At 43.3% G+C, this 17077-nt stretch overlaps 1 protein-coding gene across 3 annotated transcripts in view; it reads right to left on the reverse strand.

The window, feature by feature from the left end:
* Position 1: 1 nt before the first annotated feature.
* dclk1b (doublecortin-like kinase 1b) overlaps positions 2-17077 on the reverse strand; it is a 76070-nt gene continuing 58994 nt past the window's right edge. For all 3 annotated transcript variants that reach the window (XM_088346505.1, XM_088346504.1, XM_088346503.1), the window contains 3 exons: positions 7339-7419; positions 7157-7270; positions 2-1364 (listed from right to left, as the gene is read on the reverse strand). In XM_088346505.1, coding sequence (XP_088202631.1) covers positions 1155-1364; positions 7157-7270; positions 7339-7419 — 405 coding nt within the window. In that variant the 3' untranslated portion in view covers positions 2-1154. The remainder of the gene's footprint in view (positions 1365-7156; positions 7271-7338; positions 7420-17077) is intronic.

A 17077-nucleotide genomic window follows, 5' to 3' on the forward strand; every position in this document is an offset into this window, starting at 1 on the left:
CGACAGTAAGGCCCTGCCCGACACGGCACTGCTTGGGGCCCCAGGTTCCATTTTTTTATTAAGTCTTTTAGATACATATTTCCAAATTATTTGTTATGGTTCTAATCACGATAATTACAGAATTATTATGTTAAACACCTTATTTTTAATCTGTTTGAAGCCACCTTAACAAAAATTATACTGTAGGTGCATAGTCAAGACAGTTAAACATGATTAATAGCTACAAGTGCTGTCAAGTGAATACAAAAGTCAGTTGCACAGTACATCTGTAGTTAATTATGATTAATTATACTACATGTTATTGTGTGATTAACTTGTGTTTTTTCTCCAGTAAAAGAGGAAAACATTTTAAACGTGCTTATTACAACAACAAAACAGTAGAATATAGTAAAATTATCATCAAATCCTTAGTCTTTTTAAATTATATTCGATTTATTTTTTCTTGTTGTCATTTATCATCCTGAATAAAACAAGAAACTAATAATTATAGAATGTTGAAATGTTTCTGTGTGATTTTGCTGCCACATGAATTATGAAAAAATATCCTCTATATCGTAAAAAAATACCTTTTCTGCCGATCGGGCAATATCTAATTACAACTGTATCTTATATCTACAGTAATCCATTAAGTATTACTTCTCTTATTTTCTGTTGGAAATACAATGTAAGATAAAACAAGCCATTTTCTGTGAATATTTGGTTGGTATATTTTAGCTTGTTACTCGAGTAACACAGCAAATATGTGCATTCTTATTTATAGTAGACACTTATTTATGTAGATAGATGGATAGTAAAATATGTCAGCAATTTCTGCCAAGGGCTTAGTATTTATTTAAGTATCTGTTGTGTGTTGAAAGATGTGGAATGACGGTAAAATGTGAGTATAAATAATCTTTACAATCATAAAACATGGTGCAATAATATTCAGTAACATAATTGCAAAATTGCTACAATCATTTGTATTTGTATATGTATTTTTTTCATAAAACATTTAACCAAATTGTGTTTATTCTCGCAAGAAACTTACAATGCAATGTGAGATTTAGCTTTCGTGGTGTCTGTAGCATAAGGCTAACGATGGAGTTTAATACATTCAATGACATAAATAAAAGAAAAAGATCCTGGAGTAATGTTTTTTTAGGAAGGCAAATTCTTCAGAATAGAGACAAGGGCGATCGCACGGTGTCACCCGATCCGGGCGAATAACCGTCGGATTCGGACGTGAAGTCGACGGGCGACTTGACCAAGTTGGAAGACAAAATTGAAGAGCGAGCGCCGTGCGGAAAGTCCACCGGCAGGATGTTAGCACCGGGTTGCTCCTGTCGTTGGAGGAAAACTTGCTTCTCTTTGTCCAATGGAGTGTTCTGACGACAGAAAACAAACATCAGGAACATTTTAAGGTTTGGGAACATTTTGACCTTAATAGCCATAAAAGCAAAACTATTTAAAAACATTTTTTTGAAAGAGCCTTATCATATATCTAAAGACAAAATTCAAGAAAACCACCAAACCCGCTCTCCAAACGAAAGCTAATTTTTCAGCATATTTTTATTTTACTGTTTGTCATTTGATGATTTGATAAAATCTAGGAATCAATAATAATGCCTGAGCCTGTCCCATATCAAAATAATTACACCACTTAAAATTAACCCAACACTCTCAGTTATTTAAGAGTGTTAAAGATCATTTTGAGCAAGCAAAGTTCTTTTATAAAAGTGTCACAAAATAATGCAAACGATAATGTACCGTCGTGCGAGAGAAGGGAGCGCCATCCCTGTGTGCGGAGATTAGCTCACACAATCAAATTGCTCTGAGTGGTTTGTTGTTATGTTTTATTTATTTACAGTTTGATTAGTGGGATTTTTTCATAAAGTATCTCAACAGTTAACATACATATTTAAATGAGATTCTATTTAAAGGGTTTTTTTAGCGACCTACTGCCAAAATGGGGTATTTTGGTGTGACACCCGGACTATAAACTAGGGGTGTCAAACTCATTTTAACTCGGGGCCACACAATAGAACAAACGTTCGGTCTGGGTCGGACTAGTAGATTAAAGAGAACGAAAAAGAGATAAAGAAATAAGAGAAAGAGGGAAAAGGAGAGAGGGTGGGACAAAGAGAGAAAAAGACAGAGAGGGAAAGAGCGTGAGAAACAAAAGATACAAATTTGTGAGAGAGAGGGAAAAGAAAGGTAGAGGAAGAAAGAAATCCAAAGATAAATAGAAAGACAGAAGGGGAGAAAGGAAAAGAAAGCGCAAAGGGTATGAAGAGAGAAAGTGAAAAAAGAGAAAAAGAAAAAAGGAAGTTAAAGCAAAAGAGATTAAAAGACACAGAGAGAAAGAGACAAAGAGCATCAAAGGAGGAAAAAAAGAGAGACACAGAGAGTGAAAGAGACAACGACAGAGTGGGAGAAAAGGGGTGGAAAAGAAAGAGAGTAAGGGCCCGGTCACACAGACATTTGCGGCTGAATGACGGCCAGAAATTTCTGCCCAAGAGGCGGACGATATTGGAAGTATTGAGCTCGCCTTTGAAACGTTATAAAGCTGTGCTTAACTCGAGTTCGGGAATCCGCGCGCGGGTAGCAACGCAAAATACTTTTGTCCTACTCAATTCTTCAGAGCGCGGGTAGGCAGCCTTAAACGAGCGTAGTGAGGCTTAAACACGGCCAGAAATATCTGGTCGTGAAGCAGATGCCGCTGGGGTGCCACAGGACGTTTTGAGCCCGCAATATAGACGAGATAGAGCTGTGCTTTACTCGCGGTCGCAAATTTTCACATGGTTGGGCGCGTTCAAAACTTTTGAGCAGCTCAAAAGTTTGAGCACGTGTTTAAAATGCGTGCCGCACACGTGGTCAACACGAGTTAATGACGCGGAAATGACGTGCTATGGTCGCGGCCAGGGCGCAGTTACACTTGGGTAGGACGGGAAATTTCAGCGGGTAATCGTGGGTGGAGCATGGTAATAGCATGTTCTGTGCCTGTATCGCGGTGTTATTACGTGAAATTAGCGTGTTACGCATGTGACAGTCAAACGCCTTTCTCTGCGTATAAACAGCGCAAATGCCGAGCGTGCTCGTGACGTCAAAGGGGTGAACATGGAACCACCGTCAGAGTAGTTTCTCTTCATTTCGAATAAATCATTCGGTGCATCCATCATAACCGCAGCAAGGCTTTATAGCTAGGACCTTAACTTGGCCTTAATGAATAACGAAAATAGATCAATAACCCTTAAACACCCCAAAACCCCTTTTGGCTGAGATTGCAATACCTCCGGGAACGGTGCATTCGCAATGATCGCAGCAAGGCTTAAGGGCTGGGACCTTAGCTTGGCCTATTGGCTGAGAGTAAGTGTCCCAGCTCCTAGGCTTTTAAGCGTATTATGAACTGACCGAAAACGGATAATGGATAATGAATAACGAAGATAGATCAATAACCCTTAAAAACCCCAAAACCCCTTTTGGCTGAGGTTACGAATCCTAGCTGTTAAGCCTTAATACACATTATGATTCTGATCGATAATGAACAATGAGAAAAGCAGGTAGACTCAAAATCCTTAAGCTCCACCCCCCTCTCCGTCAACGTAACAACTTCGTCTTAATCCATTTTTACAACTTAACATTTCTTTTCACGATAATAAAATTAAAATGATGCCATAGCTTGAAATCTTGTTCCTCACGAGACTGTGATTTTTTCTATTATGTTATTCTACAGTCCGGTTCCAAGATTAGCGTTCCCCCGCTACTTCAACCACGTTTACATCGTCCTATCTCACATTTAAGTAAGGAATATAATGGCGAATATACAATCAAAACCTCCTCATTTTGCATTTGTTGGAAATGTAATACAGATTAAACCGTTCCGTCATTGATGTTGTTGTGAACGTAATTTGACGGTAGAATCTCCCCCCCTCGCGTGAACGCGCATTCTCCTGCGTTCCCAACGAAAGCGAACGTATTCTATATAAAACGCTTATTAAAACTATAAAGCGAGCTAATTATAATAATTGGGAGATCCTAGTCTATATAACGCGCAACATCAAGAGAGAGAGAGAGAGAGAGAGAGAGAGAGAGAGAGATAGAGAGAGAGAGAGAGATAGAGAGAGAGAGAGAGAGAGAGAGAGAAAGATAGAGAAAGAGAGAGAGAGAGAGAGAGAGAGAGAGAGAGAGAGAGAGAGAGAGAGAGAGAGAGAGAAATAAATACAAGTACAGTGTCTTTGTGAGAGGCACTTGGCTTTGGCAACATCAAGTTGACATATTTTAACCTGCAGCTTGTTTTTCTCTTGCGCTTCTCTGAGTGTTGTCTCGCAGGCCAGATTCAATCCCTTAGCGGGCCTGATTTGGCCCGCGGGCCGCCTGTTTAACACATGTGCTGTAAACTGTAGTTAAATTGTGTCAATTATATTGGACTGAACCAAGCCATTTGATGAACAGAGCCATACATGGCTCGTGAGCAAAATTATTTTTGCGCAAAAAGATGCAATTCCATCTTACACTAGATATAACTAATTTGGAGTCAGGGACCACATTGGCCTAAAAAAACCTGTGGCCAAGTGGCCACTTCTGTAGACAGGTCTTTTTTTTTGTGAAAAAATATATATGCAGACATCTACATGTTATAATTCTTTTTACTTTTGTTTTCAAACAGAATAGTTTCATTAAATTGGTTCTAAAACGTTCACGATTAAAGCAAATAAATAAAATAATTACCTCCCTGAGGTAAGCAGTACATTTGATACTTTGATAGTTTTATAGTATTAGTTTTTTTTAATAGTATGTTTTATTTGTAGTATATCTGTATTATTTTGTAGTATTGCTGTAGTATTTCTGAAATAATATTTCTGTAATGACATTTTGTAGTAGTATTTTTTATTCTAGTATTACTGAGTTTGTTTTGTAATATTTCTGTAGAATTATTTTTGTACTGTTTTAGTAGTATTTCTTTAGAATTATTTTTGTACTGTTTCTTTAGTAGTACTTTTTTAGTATTTTGTAATATTACTGTAGTTGTATTTTTGTTGCAATATTGTTGCAGTAGTATTTGATGGTATTTCATATTTCCGCAGTAGTATTGTCACGACCGGTACAAGAAATGGACCCAAATGCGTAACGTTTCATACAATGTTTTATTGAGGGATCGAGGAAGTCAGGGCAAGAGGAAAAAGACCGCAATCTGGTGCTCGTTGGGCAGGAGGAGCGGGAAACCCTCGCAAATGAAGCGTGGTTAGGGATCAGAAGCAAGTCAGGCAGCCGGGACAGTAGACACGGAGCGTGGTCGGATATTGGAACAAGTCGGGTAGCCGGGACGGGAGACCGAGCGTGGTCGGAGATCGGGAGAATTCGGGCAGCCGGGACGGGAGACGGAGTGTGGTCAGAGATCGGAACAATTTGGGCAGCCAGGACAGGAGACAGAGCAAGGTCGGAGATCGGAAAAAGTCAGGTAACCCGGAGAAAATCTGGAAGCCAGGGACAGGGGATCGATACAGGAAACAGGGGACAAAATCGAGCAGGATACCGAAACAAGTCAGGAAGGGTCGGGATCTAGAGTCAAAAATGCTTGGCTTGTTTTGTGCGGAGGTTCGCTGACGGGCTGACCAGGAGTGAACGAAAATGACGTGCTTAAATAGGATGAGGACTAATTAGCAAACGAGAGGCAGCTGGGACTGAAAGAGTCAGCGCAGGTGAGGGCAATTGACAAATCATGACGAGTATTTTCCATGATAGTATTGTTGTCGTAGTATTTTGTAGTATTTCCATAGTAGTATTTTTTTAGTATAATTTCAATATTTTGTAATAATACTGTAGTTGTATTTTTGTAGTATTTCTGTTGTAGTATTTTTTATCATAGTATTTTCATCATAATATTTCTATAGTATTTTTTCTTATAGTATTACTGTAGAAGTCTTTTGTAGTATTTACAAAGTAGGTTTTTAATTCTTTCAATATTTTGTTATATAACTGTAGTTATTTTTGTAGTATTCATATTTTATTTTTTATTTTTAGAAAAGCCATATAATAGTTCCCTTTTTAAAGCACTAAATTGGATATTTAATTGCAGACACACAAAGGGACAATATTGGCACCTAAAAACATGTTTTATTAAAAGTACTTCTCATCGTGAGGCCCCTTCTTAAGGTTTCTTACTTTCCTCGTGTTGAGGTTTTGAGTTTTTCCTTGTCCGGATGTTGGTTTAAGATCAAGGGATGGTGTAATTGTAACCTTTGTAGTCCTTTGAGACATCTTGTGATCAAGGGCTATACAAATAAATGTGACTTGACCTAACTTGATCATATTTTAACCATTTTCGCTTTGGCTGCTCGGATGAAAATGCATCAAGGGCCGCATGTGGCCCGCGGGCTGTAGTTTGCTCACCACTGGACTAATTGGAAAGCTAAATTGTAATCTTATGGAAATGCCGAAGAAAAAAAGATTGCTAGCCTCGCAGGTAGTTTGGCGTAACAAATATATGGTAGACTCATAGGTTATAGTGTCCCTACCTTGCACTATTTTCACTTTATCCAGATACCAACCTTCCTGTGCGGAGTTTGGATGGTCTCCCCGTGCTTGCGTGGGTTTCCCCCAGGCACTCCGGTTTCCTCCCACATTCCAAAAACATGCATGTCAGGTTAATTGGCCGGTCCAAATTGTCCCTAGGTGTGAATGAGCGAGCGAGTTGGCCGTCTCTGTGTGCCCTGCGACCGGCTGGCAACCAGTTCAGGGTGTCCCCTGCCCACTGCCTGAAAATGGCTGGGATGGGCTCCAGCACCACCGCGGCCCTACTGAGGATAAGCGGTGCAGATAATGGATGGATGGGTTTTTTTGCCCTCTCATGACGTCATTTCTCCACTATATGACTTCAACAACAAATTATTTTGAATGCCAGAAACCTAAAATTCATACTTTTTGGTGTTAATACCTACGACAAATAAGGTCTCCAAAGTGCTGTCGGCTATTGTTCGGGGTAGGAATAGTTGCTGGTCTGCTATTGGCTTTGCCTAAGGTCATCATGAAAATGATGCTATTGACTGAACTTCCTCCCACAAATCCCTTTCCCTCCATTCAGTTCAGAATCCCGTGTGCTTTGTTGGGACTATGCAGGTTGGTGTGATACAATAATGTCATTTTTGTTTTCTGATAAATGAGGGGTTTGTATGCTTACAGTGATGACCATGACGCCAGCTGTAGAGCTACTGCCTTTAGGTCCCATGTTAAAGTTTTTCTTAATCCGACGTGCAATCGGTAGCAGCTGTTGGTTTTCCGACACTTCGTCCTCCTGCGAAATGAAACAATCGGTAAAAGTCCAACACACCAGAAAAGTTGACATTATGGAAGTGCACTTACGTTAACCCAAGGGTGCTGCAGCACCTGCGCCGCCGACAACCTTTTTTCCACATCCACTTGTAGCATGCCGCTAATGAGAGCCTGCAAAAAGAAAATGAAGTAAATTTGTTTCACCGCACCTTAGCATTTAATATCACGGTTGCCATGGCGCCCAATTGGCCCTGCCCATGTGGCGCCAGCTGCGGCTCATTAACAAATTGGCTTTCCGTCTTTTTAAGCTCAGTGCTCTCATTTTTCCTTTGGTCATTCCGTCAACGAACCTCTGCCCTGCAAGACGTGGGTTCTGACTCGCTCCTGTTTCCTGTTGGTATTTCCTGTCGGGTCCTAATCCTGTTCTGGTTCTTGACAATTAATCACGTTAGAAGCCAAAATTATTGTGTAATGATCACAAATTGTATTAACTTTTGCTGCACTTTAGATTTATAGGCATAATAAAAAGTACATTAGTTATTACATTAGTTGCAGAGTTTGTGCAATTTACTCAATTTACTCAATTTCTGTTCAGTGGCACGAACTAATGATTTATTGTGCAATTAGCTACATTGTATCATTTGAGAGCCCTTGTAGCCAATCTTAATGATTAATTGCAGAGATTTGTGCAGTTAACTTAATATCTATTTTAGTTTCATCAGCTTTATCAAAATTGGTCAATGCATCCATCCATTGGGCGGCAGTAGCTCAGGAGGTAGAGCGATCGTCTTAGGATTAAGGGATCCCAGTTCGAATCCCGGCTTGTCCGTGTTATTTGTCGAAGTGTCCTTGGGTAAGACATTGAACCCCCGATTCCCCCCAATAAGCAGGTTAGCGCCTTACATGGCTGCACAGATCACGGCCGCTATTGGGAAATGTGAAGCACAATGTAAAGCGCTTTGGGAAGTCATTGACTTGAAAAGCGCTATATAAATGCAGATCATTTCATTTCATTTCATCCATTCATCCCTTATCTGCACCGTTTATCATCAGTAGTGTCGTGGGGATAGTCAACGCAATCAAACACAATTAACTGAAGATGTATTGTTTAAGTCCATTGTAGCATTTAATCATGGATTAGTGTGTAAATATTAGGCAAATAAATAATCTTTTTTCATTTTGCAGCACTTTTGCAAATCATCCCGATTAAATACAGGGTCGCAGGGATAGTCAATGCAATTAAACACAATTTACTCAAGATGTATTGTTGGATTAAGTCCTTATTGCAATTAAACATGAAAGCTTGTGTCAAGATCACTTTTTGCGAATCATCATAATTAGCTACATAATTATGTGTTTGACACAATGGCGAAACTTACCAGACAACAACTTAATCCAAACAGTTCTACTTATTCTGCTAATGACATTAGATAATTTTTTTAATAAAAAGATTCAACTAATCAGGAATGAAATTTTAAAAGAACGCTCTGTAACCTCCTCCTATCTCAAAGATGTGGAGGTGTTAGGTAAGGAATGTGTCGGCGGTTGTTCAGAAAGGGATCTTAGGACCATCAGTTTTAAATATTATTATTATATCGCTATCCTCGGGTATTGTTCCTGTCGCCTTCAAGTCTGCCGTCATTAAACCCACGCTTAAGCAACTTAACCTTGACCCAGTAAGCCTAGGTAATTATAGGCCAGTGTCAAATCTGCCATTTTTTGCAAAATTACTTGAAAAGGTCGCTGCACAGCAGTTAAATGACTTCATGTCAGAAAATAACCTCTTTGAAACTGTCCAGTCAGCATTTAGGGCAAATCACTCTACTGAGACAGCCCTGGCTATAAAGTAACCAATGATCTCCTTTTAGCAATAGATTCCAGTGCCTCATCAATGTTATTGCTGCTGGATCTCAGTGCTGCTGTTGATACTGTCGATAGACCGAAGATTTATGGCCCGAGCCCGAACCCGAACCCGAGGCAATTTCGGGCCGGGTCGGGCCTGAAATGTCAGTCATACGGTCGGGTCGGGTCGGGTTCGGTCCTGCTTTTTTTTTTTTTTTTTTAATTAATATAATAATTATAAATATATGTTCATTAAATATATACTTAAACTATGTATGGATACTAGACCAAGGAATACTTGTTATAAAATAAATAATTTGGATAAAACGGAGAAGGAGCTGTAATTGCTTTTAACGGAGCCAGAGCATGCTCTGTGCACGTGACGTGACGTGAATGCTGTCCTCTTAAAAAAACAACAATTTGTTTACACCGCGGGATCCAATGCAACCAGGGTTTCATTCACAATAAAAAAGACATTACATACGGATATTATAGTAAATCAAATAAATATTATTTGTGTACAATTAGTTGTGATTGCGGAAATCATAGCGTACAGTGACGTTGGTGACTTTTCCATCCGCATTAACAAACGCATTTTGTAAAATACGATCGCGCTTTATTGTTTAAATAAACGCGTTATATAGACTAGAATCTCCCAATTATTATAATTAGCTCGCTTTATTTTGTTTTAAAGCGTATTATATAGAATACGATCGCTTTTGTCGGAAGCGTACATTGACGTTGGTGACATTTTCATCCGCGTTAAAAAACGCAATTTGTAGAATACGATCGCGCTTTATTGTTTAAATAAACGCGTTATATAGACTAGGATCTCCCAATTGTTATAATTAGCTCGCTTTATTGTTTTAATAAGCGTTTTATATAGAATACGATCGCTTTTGTCGGAAGCGTACATTGACGTTGGTGACATTTTCATCCGCGTTAAAAAACGCAATTTGCAGAATAAAATCACGCTTTATTGTTTAAATAAACGCGTTATATAGACTAGGATCTCCCAATTATTATAATTAGCTCGCTTTATTGTTTTAATAAGCGTTTTATATAGAATACGATCGGGGGGGGGGGGAATTTGCATAGGAGTCGGAAAAGGGCACAACACGTCAACACCCCCTCAATGAAAGTGCTGCGCTAAAATCTTAAGGACGTACAACTACTGCTGCTGTGGATTATGGCCCAATGATCAAGTCGTCAAAATGACGGACGCCCTTAAATGTTTTCGCTACCTCAAAAAAAAAAAAACGTCAATGACAGATTGTCGCTTAATGTAACATCTGCAGTGCAGACACAGAAATATAAAAGATGTAAATGTTTATACAGTTTTATTTAACTTAGGCCTAGATGTTGTAACAAAAGGCAGAGTTTAATTTGTTATCATAAATCACCCCTCCTTATAAATAAAATATGTAATTTCGGGCCCCTTTCGAGCCGGGCCAGCAAATCCAGTTAATTAGTCGGGCTCGGTCCGGGTCGGGTTTAATACCCCTCGGGCCTGCGTCGGGCTCGGGTGCTTTTTTTTGGCCCGATCTTACCTCTAACTGTCGACCACAACATATTACTTGTTCGTCTGTAATGCCTAGGTATCTCAGGAACTTTACTCTCATGGTTTAGGTCCTACCTGTCATACAGGATGCAATGTGTTAACTGTGGCAATCTGACCTCTAAACAATTTAATGTCTCCTGTGGTGTTCCACAGGGATCTGTACTTGGCCCCCTTCTTCTTAGTATTTATATGATCCCGCTTGGTGACATTATACGCAAGTATAATATTAGTTTCCATTGCTATGCAGATGACACTCAACTGTATGTGCCACTGGAGACAACTGGTGTTAAGTTGTAGAAATCTGGAGCCTTGCCTTAATGAGATTCAAAGATGGATGTCACTTAGTTTTTTGTGCCTTAATCCAGAAAAAACTGAAATGTTGAAAATTGGTTCAGCTCACTGTCGTGAGTTGTTTTCAATCACTACCCTGGACCTAGACAAATGTAAAATCACCCATAGTGACTTGGTCAAAAATGTAGGTGTTATATTTGATCGTAATGTCATTTCAGTCACACATGAAAAAATTACTAGAATACTTTTCTACCACCTCCGTAATATTGCAAAGATTCGTTTGATGCCGTCCCAATCAGATGCAATGTCACGGTCGCCTTGGTGACCAGTCTGCCCCGCCCCCTGGGCAACAGCTGAAAGCATTTTCACTAATGGTGGGTCTGTATTTAAGGCTGCATGGTGGGCTCTGCGGTTGCGGGTTCATTACTACTCATTCTTCACAGTCCCGGTCTGTTATGCCTTGTCCTGTTTAGTCTGTTATGCCTTGTCCTGTTTTAGTCTGTTATGCCATGTCCCGTTAAGTTCGTGCCGGAGGAACTCTGTATTGTTCTGTTTTGCCCCGGAGTATTGGGCGACTTTTATTTTATTAAATAAAACTTACGGATCGTCAACGCATTTGAGTTCTCCCTTCATGCCTCCTGCCTCTGTTCTGGTCCGGTCCCCTTCCACGCCACCACGCCACGTGACAGAATGAACCCGCCAACAATTGAACTCAGCGAACGATCCCAGCGCGACTTTGGGAGAGCTGGAGTGCGCAGTTTGGCAGGCGCCTACTGAGTTGGCCTTCCCTGCCCGTTCGAACCACGGCCCCGCCCGTCGTGGCCCTTGCTGTGCCTCGAATGGGGTCCCAGGAAGAATTGACGCCTGCCTGCCCGACTCCCGTGCCGATTGCCTGGTATTCCCTCTCCCCTGCGTGCAAGTCCGACTCCGACTCCGCTGCCCGTCGGGCCGACTCCGACTCCGCTGCCCGTCGGGCCGACTCCGACTCCCAAGCCTGCCTGTTCGACTCCCATGCCTGCCTGTTCGACTCCCATGCCTGCCTGTTCGACTCCCATGCCTGCCTGTTCGACTCCCATGCCTGCCTGTTCGACTCCCCCTGTACTGATTTTGTTCAGTCTTTCCTGTCCTGTCTTGTCTGTTCTGAATCTGTTCCCCCCTGAGTCTGACTCTTCTGAATCTGATCCCCCCTGAGTCTGACTCTTCTGAATCTGATCCCCCCTGAGTCTGACTCTTCTGAATCTGATCCCCCCTGAGTCTGACTCTTCTGAATCTGAACCCCCTGAGTGCGACTCTTCTGAATCTGAACCCCCTGAGTGCGACTCTTCTGAATCTGAACCCCCTGAGTGCGACTCTTCTGAATCTGAACCCCCTGAGTGCGACTCTTCTGAATCTGAACCCCCTGAGTGCGACTCTTCTGAATCTGAACCCCCTGAGTGCGACTCTTCTGCATCGGCCTGACCTGAGTGCGACTCTTCTGTAGAGGCCTGACCTGAGTGCGACTCTTCTGTAGAGGCCTGACCTGAGTGCGACTCTTCTGTAGAGGCCTGTCCTGTTTACCTGTTCTGATTTTGCCTGTCCTGTTTACCTGTTCTGATTCTGCTCTGATTTTGCCTGTCCTGTTCTCGTCGGTTCTGCCTGTCTGTTATCCCCTGTCCAGCTTGCCCGCCGGACCCCCCCCTGCCGAGCGCCGATTCCGATCCGCCCGACGCAGATGGCGCCTGCCTCTCCCCGTTCCTGCGTGTTCGGAGGAGGGAGCGGGGTTGCCCCAATCGTGAGCGTCGAACCATTCCGGGGCGTGAGGTTGTAATTTTTTCTTTTTTGGGACCTCGGGAGCTGTCCCTTAAGAGGGGGGCTCTGTCACGGTCGCCTTGGTGACCAGTCTGCCCCGCCCCCTGGGCAACAGCTGAAAGCATTTTCACTAATGGTGGGTCTGTATTTAAGGCTGCATGGTGGGCTCTGCGGTTGCGGGTTCATTACTACTCATTCTTCACAGTCCCGGTCTGTTATGCCTTGTCCTGTTTAGTCTGTTATGCCATGTCCCGTTAAGTTCGTGCCGGAGGAACTCTGTATTGTTCTGTTTTGCCCCGGAGTATTGGGCGACTTTTATTTTATTAAATAAAACTTACGGATCGTCAACGCATTTGAGTTCTCCCTTCATGCCTCCTGCCTCTGTTCTGGTCCGGTCCCCTTCCACGCCACCACGCCACGTGACATGCAAAGGTTTTGATTCATGCGTTTATTACTTTTCGGCTTGATTACTGTAATGTATTGCTTTCTGGTCTCCTGATGTCGAGCATCAAAAGTTTGCAGCTGGTTCGGAATGCAGCAGCTAGACTTTTGACTAAGACCAAAAAGTTTGAGCATATTACTCCTGTATTAGCCAACTTGCACTGGCTCCCAGTCAGCTTAAGATGTGACTTTAAGGTTCTCTTTTAACATATAAATGTTTGCATGGACTTGCACCCTCTTTTCTCTCTGATTTGATTCCCCCCAATGTTCCTGCACTGAGTCTGTGCTCAGAAAATGCTGGTCTACTGGTGTCTCCGAGAGCCAAGAAGTCTGCAGGCTTGAGAGCGTTCTCCATCCGGGCCCCGGTACTATGGAATGCCCTGCCTCCGGAGATAAGATCTGCAACCTCAATGAAAGTTTTTAAATCAAGGCTTAAGACACACTTCTATCCCAAAGCTTATGATTGATGCCCACATCATATTCTGTATTGTCCTGTCTTTTTCCGACTGCCTGCCTGGTGGTGATACGGAGGAGAAGGACGATTTGAGATGAGTCAGTGGACCAGCGTTTGACCTGTAGCATGTCAACGCCTGCATTGACCAGCTGGCAAAGATGGGAGCTGCGTCATGGCCGTCATAGACTTTCTGTACTAGTTTACAGGCTGGGGGCGTCGCTGCTGTCAGGCACTTTCCGGACAAATTTTCAACATGTTACCCAGTGTTTACTATGTTTGTGTACTGTAATGCTAAATGTAATTCACCCAGGTCATCCTGGAAGGGGGATACAACTTGTGAAGTCCCTTCTCAAGGTTTCTCCTTTTCCTCACGCTGAGGTTTTTGAGTTGTTCCTTTGCCCGCATGTTGGTTTAAGATCAGGTAATTGTGTCATTGTAATCCCGTGCAGTCCTTTGAGACATTCTTGTGATTAAGGGCTATATAAATAAATTTGACTTGACTTGACTTAACTCGATTTACCATACCTGTCAACCTCCACGGCTCCTTAACCTTACAAACTGTCATATTTTCCCTTACAAAATACAAAATAATCGTACAACATATTTTTTTTAAACGTGTTTTTTTTTATGTAGTTTAACATGTTGTATAGTACATGTGTTTCATTCTGTACATATTCTTACTAACGTTTTGGCGTGGTTCTTTGTATCAAAATGCGTCTTTAAATCATAGAAACCGCAGGCAGCCACTTTCACCTCTTTTTTGCAAGCACACAATACGAATATTCCACACTTTTCTTCGAAGCTTGTATCAATCCCTCGTATCGTCCTGACATTTGCTCCCACTCTTTGTGATGCTTGCCTCTTCCATTTAACTTTTGGCATTTTAATTTAGGTTCGGCCATTGCGACTTGATGATTGTATCAAAAGAAAATTCAAAACTATGTTGTAACTGCTCTGCTTTCGCTTTGTTCACATGTAGCATCAAACCGCTCGCTTCGTTTGCAACCAAAAAAAAAAGGTTCTGAGATAGAGGCTACTGCAGCAAACTCGTTTGACTTGATTGATTTGCCGTTTCGTGATAGTCTGTCACGGTCGCCATGACGACCAGTATGCCACGCCCCGAACTCAAGCTGAAGCAGATCAGCTGATTGCTGTTCTGCTATTAAAGGCTGGATTTTGGGTTTGGCGGGGGCTGGTTCATTACTTATATACACAATCCCGGTCTGTTATGCTTGTCCTGTTTTAGTCTGTTATGCCTTGTCCTGTTGAGTTCGTGCCGGAGGAACTCTGTATTGTTCTGTTTTGCCTCGGAGTATTGGGCGACTTTTATTTTATTAAATAAAACCTATGGATCGTCAACGCATTTGAGTTCTCCCTTCATGCCTCCTGCCTCCGTTCTGGTCCGGTCACCTTCCACGCCACCACGTCGCGTGACAGAATGAACCAGCCAACAAATAGAACTCAGCGAACGATCCCAGCGCGACTTGGGGAGAGCTGGAGAGCGCAGTTCGGCAGGCGCCTACTGAGTTGGCCTTCCCTGCCCGTTCGAACCACGGCCCCGCCCGTCGTGGCCCTTGCTGTGCCTCGAATGGGGTCCCGGGAAGAATTGACGCCTGCCTGTTCGACTCTCATGCCTGCCTGCCCGACTCCCGTGCCGATTGCCTGCTATTCCGTCTCCCCTGCGTGCCAGCCCGACTCCGACTCTGCTGCCCGTCGGGCCGACTCCGACTCTGCTGCCCGTCGGGCCGACTCCGACTCCGCTGCCTGCCAGTCCGACTCCGCTCCTCCTGTTTTGTCTGTTCTGATTTTGACTCTCTCATGTCTTGTCTGTTCTGATTTTGACTCTCTTATGTCTTGTCTGTTCTGATTTTGACTCTCTTATGTCTTGTCTGTTCTGATTTTGACTCTCTCATGTCTTGTCTGTTTTGATTTTGACTCTCTCATGTCTTGTCTGTTTTGATTTTGACCCTCTCATGTCTTGCCTGTTCTGATTCCGCCTGTCCTGTCTGAATCGCCACTCTGAACCCGAACCCCCTGAGTCTGACTCTTCTGAACCCGAACCCCCAGAGTGCGACTCTTCTGAACCCGAACCCCCAGAGTGCGACTCTTCTGCATCGGCCTGACCTGAGTGCGACTCTTCTGCATCGGCCTGACCTGAGTGCGACTCTTCTGCATCGGCCTGTCCTGAGTGCGACTCTTCTGCATCGGCCTGACCTGAGTGCGACTCTTCTGCATCGGCCTGACCTGAGTGCGACTCTTCTGCATCGGCCTGACCTGAGTGCGACTCTTCTGCATCGGCCTGACCTGAGTGCGACTCTTCTGCATCGGCCTGACCTGAGTGCGACTCTTCTGCATCGGCCTGACCTGAGTGCGACTCTTCTGCATCGGCCTGTCCTGAGTGCGACTCTTCTGCATCGGCCTGTCCTGAGTGCGACTCTTCTGCATCGGCCTGTCCTGAGTGCGACTCTTCTGCATCGGCCTGTCCTGAGTGCGACTCTTCTGCATCGGCCTGTCCTGAGTGCGACTCTTCTGCATCGGCCTGTCCTGAGTGCGACTCTTCTGCATCGGCCTGTCCTGAGTGCGACTCTTCTGCATCGGCCTGTCCTGTTTATCTGTCCTGTTCTCGTCTGTCCTGTTTATCTGTCCTGTTCTCGTCTGTCCTGTTTATCTGTCCTGTTCTCGTCGGTTCTGCCTGTCTGTCATCCCCTGTCCAGTTGGCCACCAGACCCCCCCTGCCGAGCGCCGATTCCGATCCGCCCGACGCAGATGGCGCCTGCCTCTCCCCGTTCCTGCGTGTTCGGAGGAGGGAGCAGGGTTGCCCCAATCGCGATCGTCAACATTCCGGGGCGCGAGGTAGTGATTTTTTCTTTTTTGGGACCTCGGGAGCTGTCCCTTAAGAGGGGGGCTCTGTCACGGTCGCCATGACGACCAGTATGCCACGCCCCGAACTCAAGCTGAAGCAGATCAGCTGATTGCTGTTCTGCTATTAAAGGCTGGATTTTGGGTTTGGCGGGGGCTGGTTCATTACTTATATACACAATCCCGGTCTGTTATGCTTGTCCTGTTTTAGTCTGTTATGCCTTGTCCTGTTGAGTTCGTGCCGGAGGAACTCTGTATTGTTCTGTTTTGCCTCGGAGTATTGGGCGACTTTTATTTTATTAAATAAAACCTATGGATCGTCAACGCATTTGAGTTCTCCCTTCATGCCTCCTGCCTCCGTTCTGGTCCGGTCACCTTCCACGCCACCACGTCTCGTGACATAGTCAGTGTATACCTAGATTGTACCCATAGTTGACAAATTTGCGTTTTTCCGTACCGATTTTCTTGTACGCCGTACACGTCTTAAAATGCATATTAACGTACTTTGTACGTCAAAAACGTACAGGTTAACAGGTATGATATACGTTCTTACAGCACTAGTGCTATCAATCACGATTAAAGCCATAATTATT

Source organism: Urocampus carinirostris, chromosome 10, assembly GCF_059441175.1.
Source record: "Urocampus carinirostris isolate Australia breed hairy pipefish chromosome 10, RoL_Ucar_1.0, whole genome shotgun sequence".
Classification (NCBI taxonomy): Eukaryota; Metazoa; Chordata; class Actinopteri; order Syngnathiformes; family Syngnathidae; genus Urocampus; species Urocampus carinirostris.